The sequence below is a fragment of the Boleophthalmus pectinirostris genome, unplaced genomic scaffold (assembly GCF_026225935.1).
Source record: "Boleophthalmus pectinirostris isolate CB_2022bp ecotype Guang Dong unplaced genomic scaffold, ASM2622593v1 HiC_scaffold_7, whole genome shotgun sequence".
Classification (NCBI taxonomy): domain Eukaryota; kingdom Metazoa; phylum Chordata; class Actinopteri; order Gobiiformes; family Gobiidae; genus Boleophthalmus; species Boleophthalmus pectinirostris.
The window spans coordinates 2,128,432-2,151,140 of NW_026571473.1; the positions used below are offsets into that span (position 1 = coordinate 2,128,432).

Sequence of the window (22,709 nt, forward strand, 5' to 3'; positions counted from 1 at the left end):
GAGCCTTGAACTCTTACAACCACAGCAAGGTTCAACATGGTCCAACACCACATGGACACCACAGGACCTCAGTCACCCACTACAGGAACACCTCACCCCCCCTCAGGACCTCAGGACAGGGTACAGGGCGCTCAGGTGCACGAGGACCCGTTTGGCAGAAGCCAAAGGCCCTGCTGAGTGTTCTGTAATGTCTGCTGTAATGTGTGTGTTTGTTGTGATGTGTTGTTGCCGTGGAAATATCGATATATCGTATTGTTTAATGTGATAGTGTGATGTGTATTGATATCGTGGGCTGCTGTATCTGTATGTCACCAAGAGTATTTTTTGGTATATTGTATGAAACTGTTTTGTTACAGCTACAATTTTATTGTTTGTTCAGTGGAAGGAAAGTCGTTTATGTGACACTTTTGACATTTTCACTGTTTTGATGATTAAAATGGCTCTTTTTCATATGAACTTTGCACAAGACTTGGTTTAAAAAAGACTTTTAGTATCACAGCCACAATTTAGACTTTTATTTTTTTAATTATATCGTGTCAAATTGAAAGCTCACTGTATCGAAGTATGTATCAACTCGTGGCCTATGTATGGAGGTGTGTATCGTATCATGGCCTATGTATCGAGGTATCGTATCATGGCCTATGTATCGAGGTATCGTATCGTGGCCTATGTATTGAGGTGTGTATCGTATCGTGGCCTATGTATCGAGGTATCGTATCGTGGTATCGTATCGTGGCCTATGTATTGAGGTGTGTATCGTATCGTGGCCTATGTATTGAGGTGTGTATCGTATCGTGGCCTATGTATCGAGGTGTGTATCGTATCGTGGCCTATGTATCGAGGTATGTGTATCGTATCGTGGCCTATGTATCGAGGTGTGTATCGTATCGTGGCCTATGTATCGAGGTGTGTATCGTATCGTGGCCTATGTATCGAGGTGTGTATCGTATCGTGGCCTATGTATGGAGGTGTGCATCGTATCGAGGTGTGTATCGTATTGTGGCCTATGTATCAAGGTATATATCATATTGGCAACTCCTTAATGATACCCTGCCCTAGTTGTCGCTGTATATGTCAAACAAGCTCTGCGGGAAAATGAATTTCCTCTTAGGAAAATAAAAAGTCTAAAGTCATGGTTGTAAAAAGGTATTTCTTTACAAAAAAAACAAAACAATCATGAACCAAGATGTCTCCTGGTGATGATGTCACTGCAGATGGAGGTAATAATACATATTGATTCAATGTATTACCTGAACCTGAACATTTCTATTAATGACTCGACTCCATTAACTGAACTATATCACAACAGAATCTGCATTTATACAGTCTTTATTTCATCTGCCCACATCTGCATTAAACAGTGTCTCACAGAATGTTGTGATGAAACTTTACACTTGACGGCAGCTGTGCCCAAGAACCGTCTCTTTGAATCTGCCTGTGTTCACTGTTGACTATTCTCCGTTCATCCATATGCTAACAAGTCGGATTTCAAATGACCGTCCATCCCACACAGCTCCGTGTTGTGTCCACATATCTGCGCCGTGTCTGCTGGGGCTTTGTTCCTCCTCTTCTGTCCCACTGCGTCTGTACTCAGCCCCATAATTACCTTGGTGTGGAGCCTCCTGCAGTGAGAGACGCAAGACAGTCAGAAAGCAGGGTTGTTTACACAGGGAGGTTGGTGGTCTGGATGTAGAAATATTCCCTTTTATTCTCCTCTGCAAGAAAACAACAGCTTACCGGAGAAGAAATGAGGGAGCTTGATCACGCCACCCGCTCGCTCTGCATTTCTCAAAGTTTTCATAGGAAATCGTCCGTGCCTTCCAACTTTTGTACAAGAACTACTCGCTTCCATACAGTGTCATCATTTTCGCCTTGATTGTGTAGCGCAGCGAGCTAAACAAAAGCGGTAAGCTGGTCGCGTGGCGTACAGCTGTCGAGGGCCTCTTTGCCGTGTGCCTATGAATAGTTTTGGGATTTAGTTTTTAGCTGTCACAGTCCCAGCTCCGGCTCCTCACATCCTCATGACGAAGACGGGCTTTGCATTTCTGTGGCTACTCGCTCCCAGCAAATGTTTTGGACGTCAAAAGAATAATTTCAGCTCTAGGTAAGATTTAATGACGTCAGAGCAGAGCTGTACAAGTTGGAGCTCTGTAAAGTTTGAAGCACATGGAAGCTGCTAATTAAATGAAGGAATTTGTGTGTGTGTGTGTTAGTGGTTACGTATAGTGAACCTAAACTTGGCAGAAGCGAGATCGTTTTTCAAGATGTCGAATTTCAGCCAAATACATGACGATTTGGGAAGGATGGAGGTGTATTAAAGGTGCACTATGTAATGTTTCTGCTAGGGGGTCTGCCACAAGCTTATTTCCATGGAGATATTATTGGTTCACCTGAAAGCAGAGTTCCCACAGTCATGGAAATCCTGGAAAAGTCATGGAAATTGAAAATGTAATTTTTAAGGTCTGGAAAAGTCATAACATTTTGTAAATTCAATGAAAGTTTTACAAAAGTCGTGGAATTTTAGTATCTCTTTCTATCTCCAGCGTTGTTTTAAGTTGAGTTTATTCTGATTATTTGTGAACGTCTGCACCTTCTGTTTAAAAGAGACGACAAAAAATGCACTGACAGGATTTTGAATGTTCAAAAACTATAATCCCAAACCAACCAAAAGGTGAGTGCAAAGAATTAATGTTTCATATTTAGACCTAAAGTCTGATCAGTTCTACACATGTAGGTGCTGTAAAGTCAGTTCACTTTAGGTAATCAAAAAGTCAAAGTCATTTTGTCAGTGAAAAAGAGTGGGAACCCTGTGAAAAGTGTCATACTAAGGCATTAAACTCATCCATGTTACATTTATTCAGTTACAGGTGTTTTACTGGTCAACAACAGTACAGAAAAGATGCACTCCTACAGTGAGTGAGCTCACCTCTCCACAGATCTGACCTGTAACTTGGCCTGGAGGCACTGTGAGCTTGTCTCCATGGAAACAGATGAGTTTAATGTCATATTGTGGGGCATTCTAGATAAAGCCATAACATCTCCCTCTAGAAAAGCATTTGATGGACCCTCAACCAGAAAAATTACACAATCTATCTTTAAAATGGGTAGTATTTTTCACTTTTGTGCTGTATGCATCTATTAAGATTAATGGACACTTTAATGGACCTTATTGATGATTTTGCCCTCTGCATTTGACCCATCTTTCAAACACCATTTCAACTACATACAATGTTTAGCGTAGATGGACAATGATGCCATTACATTAACCCTAATTTCAAGTCAAACAAACAAGACATTTAGTCTTATCTCCAGTTCAGATGTCATAATCCTCCTGACGCACACTAGTGTCCTCTGCTCCTGTAACTGTCTGCCTCTTGACATAGTTGAATTCTCCTTCCGGAGGTTTGGGGAATTCCTGAGGGAGGAGCTTCACCACAAATGAGAACAAAGTCATGTTTCATCAGTGTGATTTAAACATGCAGGTCAAACATCCACCACATTCAAACTGCTTTTGTAAGACTTAAACATGTTTGATCGAGAATCTTAAATACGTCATATTATTGTTGTAACATTTGTGTTTGCAGTGTGAGCATTTTTTCACTGTGGGGATGTGTTCCTTTGCCAGAAATACTCTTGTTCATGGGATTTAGTTTTTAGCTGCCACAGCCCCGACCACACGGCACATGGAAGCTGCTAATTAAAAGAAGGATTCCTGGCGTGTGGTTGTGTGTTCGCGGTGAACGGGCACTGCTCTGAAACTCTGCAGAGAGGCTGGAGCTTTCAACATGTGGAATTTCAGCACACTTTGTAAATAAAAGCATGATTTGGGAAGGATGGAGGTGATTTCAAACTCGGCATTTGTCACTTTTGCTCTTTATGGACGTACAGATTAAGGTGCACTTTATTTTGTCCTCTGCATTTGACCCAACCCTCAATTCCACTGGGTTCAGTTCTCATCTGACCCATCTCCAGATCTTCAGCTTGTCTTGGTTTTTCAAAATGTTGAATTTCAGCCAACTTTGTAAATAAATGGTGATCTGGGAAGGATGAAGTGGACTTGCTTTTGTTCTCAATGGGTTTATGGATAATCGTAGTGATGGGCGAATGGAGCCTCGTGAAGCATTGACACATCAGTCGCAATATTGTCTCAAATGGTTGGACGTGTCTGAGGCCTTGGAGAAACACTGACCTCTAGTGGACAAATTTAACCATTGGCACGCAGGTGTCTCAGCATCGATGAAGTATTGTCAGTGTAAGACAATACTTGTGTGCAGAGCGACACCGTACCTAACAACAACAACAATAATAATGATGATTTAAAATAATATGTAAAGAGAAACATATATAGCAGCTGTAAATAAGAAAATAGGTGTTATCTTGTTAGGTGGAATTAGATCAAAGTGATCCCAAACCATGGATCGCTTTTTTCCACTTGTAGACGCCATCGAAAATGAAACAAATGCCAAAAGTCGCCAAAATCACCACCAACGTCACACAATACTCCTCACTACCCAACATGTTTAACAAATATTGGTGCATCTTTTATACTGTAGCAGTTTAGCTTTTGTCAAACCACGGAAGTGCACTGAACACTCTGAAGCACTCTGAACCAATCACAGAGCAGAACATTCGCTGAGCCAATGAAACGCTTCGATACACTGAAGCGATCGACACGCAGAGCGAAGCAGTAGGGGGAGGGGCCGACACTTCCACACTTTGGTCACGTGAGCGGCTGCTGAGAGACGAGCTCCGAGGCAGTGCTTCAGAGTGATTTGTTTCAGAAAGAACGAGACGTGCTCCAGAGCTCCGACTCATTTACCCGTCACTAGATAATCATCATTTGTCCAATTTCAATATTTTACGACGTCACTTTTGTCTCTGTAAAGATATATTGCTTTGCCAGAAATATTCCACAGTATAGCATAAAACTTACCGATCTTACATATTCCTTTATCCGTGGGTCCAGAATAATGAAAAGTTAGAACCGTTGCCATAGCAATTAACAATTCCGAGTAAGTGGAAGAAAATTGATATGGATGATCAACTGTTCTCAAACTTACCTCAGAACAAGAAGCTGAAACTCATGAACAGTTGTTTTTTATCACTGAAGAAAATGCTTGGCCCGGCAGAACCACCTTTCTGCCACACATCAATCCTGTCTCCGTGGAGATAAGTTTAACGCCATACTGTGCAACATTCCTCCATGGGACGACCCTACCACTGAAGTTACATTGTGCTCCTTTAAAGCTGCACTGTGTAACTTTCTGGTTGGGGTCCATCACCTGCTTCTTTCTACGGAGATGTCATTGCTCTGCCTGGAATGTTCCACAGTGTGACATTAAACAGCTCTACTTAACATTTATTCAATTACAAGTGGTTTTATAGCTCAAAAACACCTCGAAAAACAGACATTGTGACTGTGAGTGGGGTCGCCTCTCCACAGATCTGACCTGTAACTTGGTCTGGTTTGGTCTCCATGAAGATAGAAAGGTTTATTGCCATACTGTGAAACATTCCAGACAAGACAACATCGGCATGGAGACAAGCATTTGTAATCTTTAATCTTTATTGTGTTAAATGACAATGTAGGCTTTTATTTTTGGAGTTAGGAGCAACTAAAATCTGTTTTGTGTTTGGATTAATAACACTAATATATATTTTTGTTTGGTTTAATCAGCAATAAATTACTACAATAAATACTAGAATGTTCCCTAATTAGTGTAACATCACCAGAAAGCATTTCCGTGGCTTCATGGAGCTGTGGGAAACTTGGATTTCCTAACACCATGCAATTCCGGTATTCTGTTTTTCCAATATAAAGACCCAAACTTCTATCACCAAACGCCTAACCTCCAGGACCGGACCAGACGAGACCAGGAGACGAGAGTCCAGCGGAGGGGAGGATTTCAAATGAACGCAGGAGCAGAGGATCAGGTTTAAGAGACGAAGGATTGAGTCGAATTAAAGACTAATTCGTCATGATGAAAGTTTTGTCAATCTTAAAGTCGACAATGGCACGCCTCTTTGCTGTTAGCCGCTGGATTGTGATAGGCCTGACGCACTTAAAGGGAACATATAACGCTCTTTTCTGAGCTATGTTCTAATCAGGGTCGGACTGGGAACAAAATTCGGCCCTGGCATTTTTCCTCTGGACTGGTCCACCGTTCAGTACCGTAGCTCCACATTACATACACTCTACTAAGTGTGTAGTGCATCATCGCAGGCTGGCGAGGGGGCAAAGGCTCAGATATGTGCGTTCTAACTTGCTTTTCTTTACAAACAAACAAAAATCACATTAACTAATAAAAACACTGAGTTTTAATAAATGATGTTGTTTACACCCAAAATGAAAAAAAGAACAATGTAAAAATGAAAGTGACATGTCGAAGTCTTGAACCTGGATCACCACATTAGAGACCAAAGACTTAACACGATGAGCTGAACTTCCTCACATGCCACTTCTGACCGTGTGTCTTGTACCAAATGTGGCTTCAAACGCGTCCTGTGAACAGAGTGTGTAGAAGCTGTGAGGGGCTCTCGAGGGGAGGGGTGTGTAAAACACACTCTCGGTGTATTCGCCAGTGGAGCAGAGAGTTGCTGTATAAAACAGACTGATTATTTGTCTGTAACACATGTGCGTGTAAACTGAGAGCAAGAAGAGCCGCAGCTTCATCCGTCTGCCGCTGTCTACTGAACATGCGCAAACATCCACATTGTAGCAACAATTTTAGTCCTAACCTTTTGGCGTTTCTGGGTGCAGGGGATCCTACCAGACTGGCACATTAGATTATAGAGCAGAAAGGAGTAGGATGGTGAATAGATGTTCAATAATATTACAGAGTTGAGTAGTAAAAGCTAGACCACCGGCCAGATGGAAAGCGGTAAAAACCGTGTGACCTCCTGTCACCCACACACCCAGTACATTGGCACCTGTGCATTTATATAGAGCTTGACTCCACCCTGTTTGTATTTGAATGGTGATGAATAAAGCCAAAACATGAGCAATCCTTTTCCCACAAATTCTTCATGCATTTAACGTCACAAAATGCTATGAAACTTTTTTCGGGAGGTGGGCAGTCGAATTTTGGGCCAGTCGAAACTGAATACAGGAAGTGGAGGGTCGTCCCACACCGGTACAAATGTGGGCCGGCCCACTGGGCCTGATGGTAGATTTCCAGTCTGAGCCTGATTCTAATGCTGTTTCCTCATCACAAACACAGCTGGAGTTATGTTTGTTTCATTCACACAGACTCTATATATTTAGGCTGAGTTCTTCTCTCAAACTGAAGAATCTCTGTTCAACCTTGTGATGTCATGGATCATTTCAGCCCTGGAATTGCCAGTCTGTACTGAACTAAAGATAAAAGGAGCTGTTCACTTGAAAACTATGACATCATGACATCACAAGGTGGAACAGAACAGCTTTGGAGATGTAGACAGACTAATAATGTGTGAATGAAACCAACACAACTCCAGGTCTGTTTTTGAGGAGGTAAAATTCTAACATGACTTAAAGCTCACAGGGGTTAGTTTTGCGTAATATAACTCTTATCTTAAATATAATAATAATGTGATTGAGTGAAATGCCTAGACTAATCTGTCATGTGCTCTTTAAACGAGATCCAAAAGAGCAGATCCCACCCTGCGCCCCTTTGCTCCTCCCCTTTGAAAGAACAGGATTAATAATTCCTTTTTTCCTCGGCATGTTAATGTGACATGGCATTCTTAATTGATCTGGTTAATGTGGGCCGTGGGAGGGAGGGCTGCAGTTCAGAGCACGGAAGCACCCCTGTTACTGTGACATTTACACAGACACAGACGCAGAGACGAGAGGGGGAGGACGAGGAGGAGGAGGGTACAGAGGAGGAGGGCTGAGAGGAGTTACATGGTGCCTGTGTGGTTTTCTAGAAACACTCATCCAACTGGAAAATCAGTAGAAATGCTCCAGAATGCAGGAATTGTGACGCATTTCCCCTAAAAAAAAAAAAAAAAAAAAAAAAAAGAATCTGGGGGAGGACCTCTTGACCTCCAGACCTTGTGACCTCCTTTATTAGTCAGTGGAACAGTTGAAACAGTTTTTCCGGTGCTGATTCATGTACATTGAAGACACATCGATTTGCCTCGTTGTCTTCTTCTGTGACAAACACTAAACTCTGTTATTGATTATCAGTTTTATAGGCGCCATTATGTAGCCTGATTCATCAGCCAGTTTCACTTTGTAGAAACCGTCTGACCTCGCAGCATTAAGATTCATTCACTCGACGGCAGGCGGATACTTTTTTAATTTAACCAATCACTGCTGTTTGGTCGTGATGTATGTAATGCACCGCTAATGGGGCTAACTGCGATATTAGGCTTTTCCCAAATCCTATAGGAAGAAAGACAATAACATCTTTCCCCTTGATAAAATTCACCAAACATTCTCTTTATTCCGGCTTTAAATCCTCGATCTCTGGAATCGTTGACAACACTGAATATATGGCTCTTCACTGATTGGCTGGTGCCTGAACTCACACTTCTGCGGTTTTTGCAAACCGTCTAGTGCAGGGGTGTCCAAACTTTTTTCATCAAGGGCCACATATCTAAACGCAGATGAAGCAGAGGGCTGATCGAGGGCTGTAGACTGATGCTCAATACAGTGAATAATTAAAATATGTGCAGGTTTAACACGTTAGAATGAATAAAGACTGATGACTCATTCTATGATTCTTAAAACCACACACTAAATATTAAATATAAACTTTATTAAGGTAGATTTTGAAAAAAAAAACTTGCAGTAAAAAGTTAATTTTTAATTGATGCAAGGTAACTTGGGCAAATTAACCTGGAAGCCTGAGGGCCAAGAAAAATTTGTCTGAGGGCCGCATTTGGCCCACGGGACATGGTTTGGACATGCCTGGTCTAGTGTATTCTGATTCCTGACCTAGTCACTGGAGAGAAATGAAATTGAGCGGAGGCACTAGGTGGCGCCAGTCTGACTAGCCATTTTGAAGCCTGAAGACCATTTAAAAATATTTAGTTCCAGATTGTTCATTGCCATGGTAACGATGCCAGTCTGAAACCCACAGATCCCCCGCACATCAGCAGTGCTCCGGACACGTCGGATTCTCCTGATTAACCTTTAGTGTGTGTGCTCGCTCGCCCACCCCTCCCTCTCTCCACCTCTCTCTCTCCATCTCTCTCTCCACCTCTCTCTCTCCACCTCTCTCTCTCCACCTCTCTCTCTCCACCTCTCTCTCTCCATCTCTCTCTCTCCACCTCTCTCTCTCCATCTCTCTCTCCACCTCTCTCTCCACCTCTCTCTCTCCACCTCTCTCTCTCCACCTCTCTCTCTCCATCTCTCTCTCTCCATCTCTCTCTCTCCACCTCTCTGTCTCCATCTCTCTCTCTCTCTCTCTCTCTCTCTCTCTCTCTCTCTCCATCTCTCTCTCTCCATCTCTCTCTCTCCATCTCTTCTCTCTCCATCTCTTTCTCTCCATCTCTTCTCTCTCAATCTCTCTCTCTCCATCTCTCTCTCTCCACCTCTCTGTCTCCATGGGGACTTTTAATTGGCCGGACTCAGGAGACAGTTCAGCTCTGCTTCATCAGAAACACAGACGAGTTCAGACACACACACACACACACACACACACACACACACACACACAGACACACACACACACAGACACACACACACACACACAGACACACACACACACACAGACACACATGTGCTCTAACCTGCTCTTGTGTGTGTTTGTGTGTGGACTAAACAAAGGCTTCTGTGGTGTGTGTTTGTGACATTAGAGGCGACATATTTACACTTTTATACTTTTATTTGATTTATTTTAAAATGAATTGAGTAGGGCTGCACAATGTATCACAAATAAAACTAAAACACATTTGTATTATCACAAGGCTCATTATTGTTTTGTAAGTCATAGATCCCCAACCTTTTTTGTGCCACGACCGGTTTAATGTCAGATTATATTGTCATGGAGCGGCCTGTAAGGTGTGGAGGATAAATACGACCAACTCAAAAACTGGTCTTTTGTAAATATAATAATAAATGTTTCCGAAGACGTCTGTTTTTTTTTTACTCATTTTGCAGCTCGCGGGTTTAATATTAGTGTTAATGTGTCACGTGACCGACACAAGAGAATTTGGTCATTGTTCAAAATAAAAAACATTGTTCAGACTCAGATAATAAATAAAACAGACATAATTTAAGTTATTTATTATTTCTGTGTGGCCCAGTACCAAACGACCCACAGACTGGTACGGTCCCGGGCCCGGGTGTTGAGGAGCACTGTTGTAAATAATATGTGTCTGTGTAATAAAATAAAAAGTCGCTGTAATACTATAAAACACTTTTGAGACATCAGAATGTATGTTTCTGCACAAGTCTTTAAATAGTATTTTTGATGCATAATGCCTTGTACTAAATCTTATGACCATATACTGTATATATCTATACCATATACATATACTTATACAGATACAGAGATACAGATACAGATACAAATACATATACAGATACATTAGGATGTAACAATAACCAAAATATTGTGATATCATTTCATCAAATAATATCGTGGACCATCATAATATATCAAATCATGATCTTTCCCATGATATCTCAATAAATATCGTACCGTGAGGTTCATACCGAGATATCGTATCTTCAGTGTTGGGAGTATCGCGTTATAAAAGTATTGAAATACTGTAATGCATTGCTTTTTGCTGTAACGCAGTAATGTTCGGCATTACAGGGGAAAAAAATAAATAATTTACTCGGTACAAATGTGAGTAACGCATGTTACACTGCTTTTTTAACCTGGGTTGAAGTGGTGGGTTTTTCTTCATACAAATTTGCTAAAATCACCACGATATCAGCAGTGGTGAAACACCGGAGAGGTAACCACGGGCGAAAGGCCCGGCACAGAACTCTCTGCTGTTTAGGCCTGGTCTAGACCTGGTTTAGTCCTGATTCAGTCCTGGTTCAGCTCTGGAATAGTCCTGGTTCAGTCCATATACGGCGCAAAAGTTCAGCATCTTCACAGTTATTTTGTTGAGAGTAACTTAAAAGTAATGCAATAGTAATGTAATGTTTTACATTTTAAATACAATAATATTGTAATGTAACAAATGACTTTGAAATGACAGTGACAAGTCATAAATAACACATTACAGTTTTAAAGTAAGATCATGAGACTTGGATATCATTACAGTCCTTTAATATACTTCTGCTTTTAGACACTGGAATGTATTTTCAACACAAAACAGTTTTTAAATTATAAATGTGTTTAATAGCTTAACACCTACTAGATCTGATAAACAGCCAAGACCTTTACAAAAATATTCAGGAAAGGTCCACATGTGTTTTTTTTCAGACTGATAGTTGTTCTGGTGTGGACCTTTGACTCCAGCTTTAATATGGATTAGTTTGGGTTTGATTTGCCCACTGTAGCTTGTGTTTCTCCTGTAGAAGGAGGCACAGGCTCCTATTGCATATTGAGCATGTGGGGTCTGAAACATGAATTATAAATAGGCTGGTTCTAGCTAATTGTTAAGCTACGTTAGCATGTTAATGTCAGAGTAGAGAGATAACGCTGAACCCTGAGCGTCTGTCAAAAGCTCACGTAAATCCACGGACTCATCGGCTAATTTCACGTGTGCATCTCATTTTTGCGTCATATTTTTCAAGGATATTTGTAAATTATTCAGGTAACACTTGTATTATGGATGATGCTGCGTGCGTGTGTTTTGTATATATTATAATTATGTCGAGTCAGCCCTTTCTTCCAAGGTGTTTTTCACTCTTGATGCTATAACAGTTTTTTTCACACAATTGCAACTAGCCACAAGAGATGATGTACCAAATTAGGGCAAGCACAATTTATACTGGAGAAAAGGGGATTATGGGTAACGGAGTTCTGGAGTTGAAGTTGAAAAGTCCCAGATGAAACGGTGGATGAGAAAGTTGACGTCTTTTTCCTGTGTAACTTGGGGTTATGTGGTTGGGTGTTTGTCACCTGCTTGTTTCTATGGAAATATCATCGCTCTGTCTGGAATGTTCCACAGTATGGCATTAAACAGCTCTACCTTACATTTAATCATTACAGGTGCTTTTACAACTCAAAAACACCTTGAAAAACAGACATTCTGACTGTGAGTGGGTTCGCCTCTCCACAGATCTGACCTGTGACTTTGTCTAGTTTGGTCTACATGAAGATAGAAAGATGTGTGCATTACCAATTTTTCTGAAAAATATGATTTAAAAAAAATGATTCAGACACATTTTGAATGGATTCAAGCATTGTGCAATGTAATATCATAAATATCATTCGGACACAAGGAAAATTCAGTATAACATTTATTTTGCCTGTTATTATAGAATAGAATAGAAATATTTACTTTTTGTGTTATGTCTTTGTATTTGTTTTTTTATTTATGTTCTATGTATTACTGTCCGACTAAACATTCATTCATATATCACCGAATCAATGTTTTCTTGCACCCCTATTTAATACCATACTGTGGAACATTCCAGATGAAGCATTTGACAGAGCCTCCACCAGAAAAGTTACACAATGCACGTTTAACATTTTAAAATACACTTAGGAATTGGCATCAGAAACGATCCTGATTAATGCCTCAGCCACTTTATCACAGAGGAACCAGCAGATTTAAGGAGAAATTAACTGTTCTAAAAATATAAAAGTCAAAAAAGAGTTTTGCTGGTTCATGAATACTATTAAAGACACACACTGTCACCTTCTTGATTAGATGGAAATAGAAAGTTAAAACCATACTGTGGAACATTCATGCCATAATGAGGAAGCTTATGGATAAAGAAACAACATTTTCATGGATACAGTCAGTAAGAGGTCAAGGTTTGTGGAGATGCAAGCCACCATAAGGATGCATGTTTTTCTGGTTTTTTTTTTCAGTGTGATAGACTCTAATCACTCTTACGAGAAGACGTTTGGAAACATGTAGATGACGACTTCCGGTGTTGTTCCCGACACTGGGCACGTGATAAAACTGTGGATTCTGCAGCAGCGTCTTCACAACCTGCCAAAACTTTCCATGGGGGACGGGACTCGGATTGAATCAATGTCACTTACGGAACGTTACAGTCACATCTTTTTTTAAATTAAGTTACACCAATTATAATAAACAAATGAATGTAGATGAAGGAAATCGAGCCATTACCCCTGATTTACTACTGCAACCAGAGAAGTCGTCATCCGCATGTTTCCAAACTTTTCTGCTTTTGTGAAGTGAGCCTGAATCGAGCCCAAAATAACTTGGAAAGCTTTATTTTAGTCTATATTTTTACTAAAACGTTACACACCGTGGCTTATCATTGTGTTATACTATGCCTGCACCAACAATACAATAATAAAAAGTGACATATTCATTGTTAAATAAATAGAATTCCATGCACATTTCTGCACTGACACTGCAAGGTCACGGTGTCGGTTCATAAGCTGCTCAAATCTCTCTAACATTTGTTATTTCCACCTTGCGCTGATCCTGCTGCTTAAACCATTGTACTAAAACATGTTCTGCTCCGGCCCGTGTAGCGTCTGTTTTTCCCGAACGCCTCACGCTGCGTTCAGGACACAAGCCAAAGTACGAAAGCGCCACCTCCGCGTGACCTCCAGTTATCACGGAGCTAACGCGCTAAAGCTAATTCAATGAGAAAAAGAGCTGGACGAGCGCCAAGGACATACAAAGCCGTGTTATCTCCTCTTTTGTTTGGAGTGAAATCGCAGCGTTCTTAAATGGACTTTGTTGTAACCTGATCCGGCCCCCTGTCGGTGTCACATCCACAGGCATGACGCGAATCTTGCAGGGCTGAAATTCGAAACGTTATTGTCCGTTTCCTCGCGACCGTCTCCTGCTCCATCTGATGTTTTATTTGATGTTATTTAACGCTGAGATGTGAGTGTGTGAGTGTGTGAGCGTGTGAGTGGGTATTGATCAGTGGAAGAGGGGTGTTTGTGGTCAAGGCCGTACTGGATAATTCATTTGTTTTTGTGTGTGTTTTGTTTTGCAGCGGTGTGAAGGATCAGACTCTGGTCACTATGGATATGGACACGCAGACACAAGGACAGCAGGCGGCCGTGCCCGTGTTTCAACACCAGGTACTCTGCTCTTACTCTCATCTGGAGGAACTCTGAGAGGCTTTCAGGATACAGACAGACTTATATCAATGAGACGTCTGAAAATATAGATTACTCACTGAACAGTGTCAGTGGAATTCATGAGGGAACGCTGTAGAACATTGTTTCCCAAAGTCTGGGTCACAAGAGATGTTATTTGGGGGTCGCCTTGTCCGATCTACATGTGCGTCTGCAATATACAGTTCTGACACATGTTGAAATGTTAAGACATGTTTTGTATCATTTCTTTTTGTGACCATTTGCCATTTTGTTCCAATATTGCTGGTTTAATGTTGAAAAGAAAACGAAACAGGCTACATGTAATGTCCAAATAGGTGACGTATGGAGATGTTTTATTGCTGCTTCAGTGACTGTATTACTCAAGTTTTAAACAATGAAAAACAAATTGTTTAGAGACATGACCACTTTGTTTTTTTGTTTTTTTTTTGTAACTTTATTTATTCACATTTTCAGTTTAGAACAAACACTCTCAAACAGCAACAATAAAAAGAAAAATAGATAATAGATATATTATATATATACACATACATGTACATACATACATACGCACACATTAAATAAACGGAATTTAAATTCACATTCTATATGCCTTACGTAACAGAAACATGTGTAAATAAAATGGTCAAATAATAACAAAAAATAAATCTAAATATACATATAAGATAAACTAAAGCATAACATTAAAAAATAAAATAAATGCAAAATAAGATAAATAAACAAAGACAAAAAAGTAAAACACAAACACACACGATCACTTTGTTTAATAAATAATACACAATAAAATATCCTCATTAATGTTCAGTGATGGTCAAATCCACCTTTATTTTGTGATTTATGAATAATGTTTATTGACTTGGGTCGTGAAGGTTTGTGACTTTTAAAATATGGGTCACTAGAAAAAAAACTTTGGGAAACACTGCTATAGGAAATATAATATAGTAAATCATATCTCAAATCTAAATATGAGTATTTTCAATAGTTTTTTGCCATAGAAATATTATTAGTAAATGCAGCGTTGCTCATGTTAACAAGCATTTAGTGAGTTGATTAGTCCAAGTAAAATTTCAGAACATCAGAGCAGCCAATCCCTGATCCTGTCCTTGTTGTAGCTGTTTGTACATCAGCATAAATGATGACTAATCCAGAGGGTGTCAACCACATCTCTTTAAAAGTCTTAAGGCCTCATTCATGATCCATTCTTGTTTGTACAGATTTGTACTTAAGGTTTTCTTATAAACATTTCCAAAATGAACACTTAATCCTACCAAAAATATTTTTCTGCAAGAACAAATCCATCAGAAACCATCAGGAACAAACAAAAATAAATCCATATTACTCTTATAATGACCAAATAACCCAAAAATCTGATTCCAACAAGTTATATGTATGGTTTTTATTATTTCTTAAAGTGGAAGTTCTTGAGTGAGGCCAGTTGTTGACTGTGTAACCCGTTTGGTGTTTTATTTTAGACCTTAATGTGTGGCATCTGAGCTAAAAGTGAACTATTTTTCAGTGGAGATTTCCAAACATGTGCCTCTGGTCACGCTGGACCACTAAACATCCTGTCGTGTATTTTCTTGTTTGGCGCTTGAAGTGAAAGAGGATTAGAGTTTGGTGTTTTGGTTTTGTAGTTTGGCTCTGATTCTTTATACTTTTCACACTTCAGCAACAAATGGTTCTCAGTTGGTGGAGTGTTTGTCCACTGAGGTTGGCGGTTCGAATCCCACTCTAGACATAAACATCACTGGCAGAACGGTCAAAATCACTGACTCAAGGGCTGGAGGTGTGATTAGTGTCTGTGTACTCTGGTATAAAATGCTCTTGAAGGAGGATAAGCGCTGGATAAAACTGTGACCTTATAAAAAGTACTATTGTATACACTGTCCAATGTGAGTTCTCTATTGCCAATTATCTCGTTCTATTTGACTCGACTCGATGGTGATCACCTAACTGTAATTTTGGCCGTAGAATATTGTGAAATGTTCTGGCAGATCTCCCACCCCCCTTAAAACCGCTCTTGTTCGCAGTAAGAAGCGAGCGAAACCCCGCGGTGAGGCTTTTAAACGCACTCTCTCCACTCTTGACTACGGGAGCCCATCTGTCACTCAGTGCTCAGCCCGGCCTCTAGGGGGGGCTGTGAGCTGAAGGTCAAAGGGCGCTGGTACTTGGCAGGCTAACGTGATTGGACAGATGCTTCTCCGGTCCGTGGAGGGTGGGCATGGAAAAGGCTGGCACAGAGCTGGAGTTTTAGATGTGCGCTTTCACAAACAATGCATCAGAGTAGAGGAGCGGGGCGGCGTACAGAACATGTGACCTGGTTTGAGATTACACGGTTATGTTTGACCAAGCACCTGCTTTATCACATTGTTGCATTGTAAACAGTGAAAGAGGTGTCTTTACACGCTTCAAGCTGCCAGCTGCATGATTTTGTCTTTTTATTTTATGTATTTTTTAACAGTAAATCACAGATATGAAACCTGTTCTCACCTGAGCCCTCCCCTCACTTAGGCTGCGTTCAGACTGCAGCCTGAAGTGACCCATATCCAATTTTTTGGCCCCTATGTTCCTGTATCTGATCTTTTAATGACAGTCTGAACCACACAGATCTGATTTTTTCAAATGTGACCCAGGACACTTGGATATGTGCTCCTGAAACTGATACATATCTGATCTTTTGACATGTGACTTCAGTCTGAACGGTCAAAGTGCATTCATCCACCTACACGTTATCAACAAGACACAAACGTCACTATTCTGCGCTGAAGTAGGTGAAAATTGTTAATGAACTCCATGTCACTGAAGTGAAGCACATCACCACTCACCACTCTTGACTACGTCTCCACATCCACACGTTCCTTTCATTGGACTGTCCCACAAAACACCACGACCAAAAACCTCGTCCTTCTCCTTCTCAATCTCCTCCTTAAAACAAGTAAGTTGTTCATGTTCTGGCTCCGGTACGAGAGGAACTTTAAAATCTCCAGGTGCTCGATGCTGCGTCCATGTTTGGACAACTTCTGTAAACACAGAGACGCTCGCTGTGGTTGACGTCGTCGTGTCTCCAGTGCACATGTGGGACACTTTTGGGCCGTTTAATGTTCACACTGGAGTCACATACAAGTCACATTTAATTGGAAATGTGAACGACCTCGAAAAAACATCGGATTTCACAAAAAAATCAGCATTGAGCATTAATCCCTGCAGTTTGACTTAGCCTGTCCTCTCACCTGACCCCTCCCCTTACCTGGCCTCTACTTTGACCTTGCCCCTCCCCTCACCTGGCCACTCACCTGGCCTCTACTGTCACCTGTCCCCTCCTTTTATCTGGCCCTTCCACTCACCTGACCACTCACCTGATCTCTACTTTGGCTTGGCCCGTTCCTTTATCTGGCCCCTTCCCTCACCTGCATATTGTTTATTTTTTGTATTATATATATGTATTTTATTTATTTAATTATTTTTTACAATAAATGGCAGATATGAAACCTGTTCTCACCTGGATTCTACTTTCACCTTGCCCCTCCTCTCACCTTGCCCCTCCTCTCACCTGACCCCTCCTCTCACCTGACCCCTCCTCTCACCTGGTCCCTCCTTACCTATGGGTACGAATAAAGCAACCTAACCTAACCTAACTTCACCTGTCCCCTCCTCTCACCTGGCCTCACCTGACCCCTCCCCTCACGTCGCCCCTCCCCTTCCACTAATGGTGATATGTGAGAACACAACAGGGTAAGTCTAATTTCAAATGTGAGCTTTAAAGATGCTGTCGCTGAAAGTTAGAGTCCAGAGTTATTCTTCACTCACACCTTTTAGTGTAGGAGCATTTTTCACAATGTTCAGAGGCCAGAGCGCTGATACTAACAATGACTAGCATGCTAACAAACAACATCCTGATTGTCAAACAGGAAATAGCTTTATAATCCGATGCAGTGGACATATTTTGACCTCATGGAGACACAGGGTCAGGGGGTTTAGTTACATTTTTACATCCATGTGTTCTTGTTGTAGTGGGCGTCTCTCCACAGATCTGACTTGTCACATGGATCGGCCTGGTAACGTCCACCGCTTGTTTCTATTTAGGCAAGATAACGCCGTACTGTGGAACATTCTAACTACAGCACTGACATCCCCGTGGAGACAGACAGGTGCACCTCTGAGCTCCCATCCTCTTCCTCCCTCCTCTCCCTCTTCCTCCGCTCTTCCTCCTCTCGGACTTCTCCTCCTCTCACCGGGAGACGGACAGAGCTCGTGCACTTTCCAGCTCTGTATTGATCCACACGCTGGACCTGACCTCCTCCCTCTCCTCACTCTCCCTCTCCCTCCTCACCCTCTCTCTCCCCCCCTCTTCTCTCTCGCTTTCCTCTTCTCTCTCCCTCTTCTTCCCCTCCTTCCTTTCCTGTCTTACCTCTCCCTCCTCCCTCTTCTCTCCGTCCTCCCTATCCTTCCTCTCCTCTCCTTGCTCTCTCTTATCCTCTACTCTCGCTTCTCTCCTCACTCTCTCTCTCTTCCTCTACTCTCCTCTTCTCTCCTCTCACTCTCTCCTCCCTCTCTCTTCCACTACTCTCTCTTCTCTCCTCTCCTCACTCTCTCTCTCTTCTCTCCTCTCACTCTCTCCTCTCTCTCTCTTCCTCTACTCTCTCTTCTCTCTCTCCGTCCTCTCCTTGCCCTCTCTCTCTCCTCCTTTTCCTTCCTCTCTTTCCTCTCTCTCCCCCCTCTCCCTCCTCTCCTCACCCTCTCTCTCTTCCCCTCTACTCTCTTTCTCCTCCCTCTTCTTCCCCTCCTTCCTTTCCTCTCTTACCTCTCCCTCTCCTCTCTCTCCTCCCTATCCTTCCTCTCCTCTCCTCTCCTTGCTCTCTCTCTCCCTCTCCTCTCTCTTCTCTCCTATTCTCTTCTCACTCTCCTCCTTCTCCTCTTTCTTCTCTGTCTCTTCCCTCTCCTTCCTCTCCTCACTCTCTTTCCCTTGCCTCTCTTTTCTCTCCTATCCTCCTTTCATTCTCCTCTCTCCTCCCTCTCCCCCTCTCTTCTCTCTTCTCTCACTTTCCTCTACCTCTCTGCTCCCGTTCTTCCGATTTTTAATTTTTCCAAAGTCAATTTTTTCCCGAAGTCTTCCCAGTTTCCTGTCCTCTTGTCTAGTCCACTCTGCTGTTTCCTACCTCCCTCAAACGCCTCTATCGATCCTTCTCCTCTCTCTCTCTCTCTCTCTCTCTCTCTCTCTCTCTCTCTCTCTCCTGTCTTTCCTCACTCTCTCCTTTCTCTTCTCTCTCCTCCCTCTCTCTCCTCTCATCGATCCTTCTCCCCACTCTCTCCTCTCTCTTCTTTCTCTTCCATCTCCTCTCCTCCTTCTTTCTTTCTCCTCTCTCTCTCCTCTCCTCCCTCTCCTCTCTCTCTCTCTCTCCTCTCCTCCGTCTCTCTCTCTCTCATCGATCGTTGTCCTCGTGGATGTTTTTGCGTTCGTAACTATTGAATCTGGTTTAAACAAAGCGGCTGCTCCGTGCCCCTGAGTGGATGTGGATTCTTCCTCTTTTTTTTCTTCTTCTTTTTTTCTCTCTTTTTTTTTTGTTCTCTAAAAATAGTGTGTGTTGTTTTTTCTTTAATATTTGAGGCCAGTGGAACATTAACACTGGAACAGCCGAGGGCCTTCGTTTACTCTCCGTTGTAATTGTGAAATTAAACATAATTGGTCCACGCGCTCCAGACGCCCAAGAAACATTTAATGACTCACTGGACTTAAACACAGCAGACCCTCCGCTCCATCGCTTTCTTTTACACTCGTTTTTAACCCCTCTCCTTCCCTCTGTCATCTCCTCATCTCTTTTTTCTCTCTTTTGTCCTGTTTTGTTGGGAATAGATGATAAATTAAATTGGAAACTGCACATAAACATATTGAAGACAAAGATTTCAAAAATCATTGACATATTTTGTAAAATTAAACACTCTGTAAATCATAATGCTCTCAAACTGTTATATAACGCCCTCATCCTTCCATACCTCAACTATTGTGTGGAAATATGGAGGAATAATTATAAAACAGACATTAATTCAATTTTTTTCTTACTGCAAAAGAAAGCTATTAGAATTATAAGTAATGCAGATTACTATTCCCCAACAAATGTTCTTTTTATTAAACTAAATACATTAAAATGACATGATTTCGTTGATCTAAATCAGGCATGTCCAAACTATGGCCGGGGGCACAATGGGATCCTCTTTCATATTCCAAAGGCTGATCCGGATCTGATCCAGAAGACTGATTTTATCGCAATTTATATAAAAAATGGGGGTAGTCCTTGGCGGAGGTCTGCGCTCTCTGAGTGCTTTTCTAGTTAGTGTGTGGTTTTAAGGATCTTAGAATGAGCCATTAATCTTTATTCATTCTAACGTGTTAAACATGCACATCTTTTAATTATTCACTGTATTGAGCTCCAGTCTACGGCCCTCGATCAGCCCTCTGCTTTGTCTGTCTTTAGATATGTGGCCCTTGATGGAAAAAAGTTTGGACACCCCTGATCTAAATACTGCAGTTGTCATGTTTAAGGCACATAATAATCTGCTCCCTCAGAGTATCTAAGACATGTTCAAACCCAGACAGAGTAAGTACAGTCTGAGAGGATCAGGCCTCTTTCACAAAGCTCTGAGGACCAGTCTGAAAAGTCCATGTGTCTCCATCAGAGGTGTTCATCTGTGGAATAGTCTCAATGAAACTTTAAAAGGCTCTAAAACACAGGTGTCAAACATGCGGCCCGGGGGCCAGATCCGGCCCTCCAAAACCTTTAATCTGGCCCTCGGCTGATTTTCTACTAAAATATTTTGATTCTATTTTTTATTAAAACACTGTTAATTTTCTGTGGTGTTTATCACAACAGCGTGTCCAGTGTCTCTGTACGTGGCCCCTCCCACCAGAGCAGCACAAATGAAGACTTGTCTCTTTCCAAACGCTCTTAAAGGACGATCGTTTTGACTGTTGACCGTGACACCCTCATCAGAAAAATGTCCAACATGAGAAAAGTGGAGCCGAGTGCAGGATTTTACAAAAAAAAATTGACTTATTCCTATTTACATACAAGTTCATGTTCAAACATTGTGTTGAAATTGCTTTTTTCTTTAAGTTTCAGGTTGTTCATAATATTATAATATTTTGTAAAAGAAAGAGTTCATCAATTAAAAAAGATTTCTGTAATAGATTTGCATTTCTCTGCACAAATATTTGAACTTATTGTTATTTTTGGGGTTTATATGACATGAGTTTTCTGATCCGGACACTTTGGGATCAAAGTCGGTTGGATACGGCCCCCGGACCAAAATGAGTTTGACACCTCTGGTCTAAAACAATTTACACATTTAAAAAAAAAATATATATAAGACTAAAATTATAGAGAAATATAGAGAAATACAATAAATCATATTTTACCCCATCAAACCTACAGATTAACTGTAACTCCCAATTATATTAATATATTTAAGAGTGTATTATAAACCAGGTATAAATATTAACATGTTTGGTCAGTGTGTGTGTGTGTGTGTGTGTGTGTGTATGAACATTGACGTATATTGGATCGTGTTTTGTAGTATTGTGTATGTGTCTACTAATTGATTGAGGGACATTTTCCTTCCTGCTCTCATAAAAGAGGAGTTGTGTTGTTTTCTGTAAATAGTTCTGTCATCTTGTTTCCTGTTCTATAGTTTCATTCTAGGGTTTGGCAAAGTAAGTGTTAAACTTCAGCCTAAACCCCTTCAGTCTACAGAAGAACTTTACTGATCTGCATTAACTGCATAATTAGTTTTTTGTGTTAAATCATTGTTATATGATGTATGATTACTACTACTACTACTACTACTACTACTACTACTACTACTACTACTACTACTACTACTACTACTACTACTACTACTACTACTACTACTACTACTACTAGTACTACTACTACTACTACTACTACTACTACTACTACTACTACTACTACTACTAGTCTACTACTACTACTCTCTACTACTCTCTTTAGCCTTCTCTCTCTCTATCCCCTCTCTCCTTCTGTCTTTTTTTGTAAATCTCTCTCCCACCTCGCTCTCTCTTTCTCCATCTCTCTCTCTTCTTCTCTCCTTCCCTCTGTCACCACCTCTTTTTTCTCTCTTTTGTACTCCTCTTCCTTCTCTGTCCCATCTCTCCCTCTCTTTAGCCTTCTCTCTCTCTCTATGCCCTTTCTCCTTCTGTCTTATTTTTTTTTTTTGTAAATTTCTCTCCCATCTCACTCTCCATCTCTCTCTCCTTCTCTCCTTCCCTCCCTCTCTTCCCTCTCCTGACCTGTTTCTCTTCCCTCACTGTCTTTTCCTCTGTCTCATCCCTCTGCCCTCCTGTTCTCTATTTCCTCTCCTTTTCCCTTCTCACTCTCCTTTTCTCTTTACTCCTACCCTTCTCTCTCTTCCCCTGTCCTCCCTTACCCTTTTTTTGTAATTCTTTCTCTCCCTTCTCTCCATCTCCCTCTCCTTTCCATCTTTGCTTCTCTCCATCCCTTCCTTTCCCCCCCTCTCCCTCACACA

The 22,709-nt window shown here is 41.3% G+C and overlaps 1 protein-coding gene across 1 annotated transcript in view; it reads left to right on the top strand.

Moving 5' to 3' along the window:
• Positions 1–22,709, top strand: part of nek7 (NIMA-related kinase 7) — a 223,321-nt gene that overhangs the window by 57,833 nt on the left and 142,779 nt on the right. Inside the window, exon 2 of the mRNA XM_020927750.2 lies at positions 14,048–14,135. Within this exon, the coding sequence (XP_020783409.1) occupies positions 14,076–14,135 (60 nt within the window). The 5' untranslated portion in view covers positions 14,048–14,075. The remainder of the gene's footprint in view (positions 1–14,047; positions 14,136–22,709) is intronic.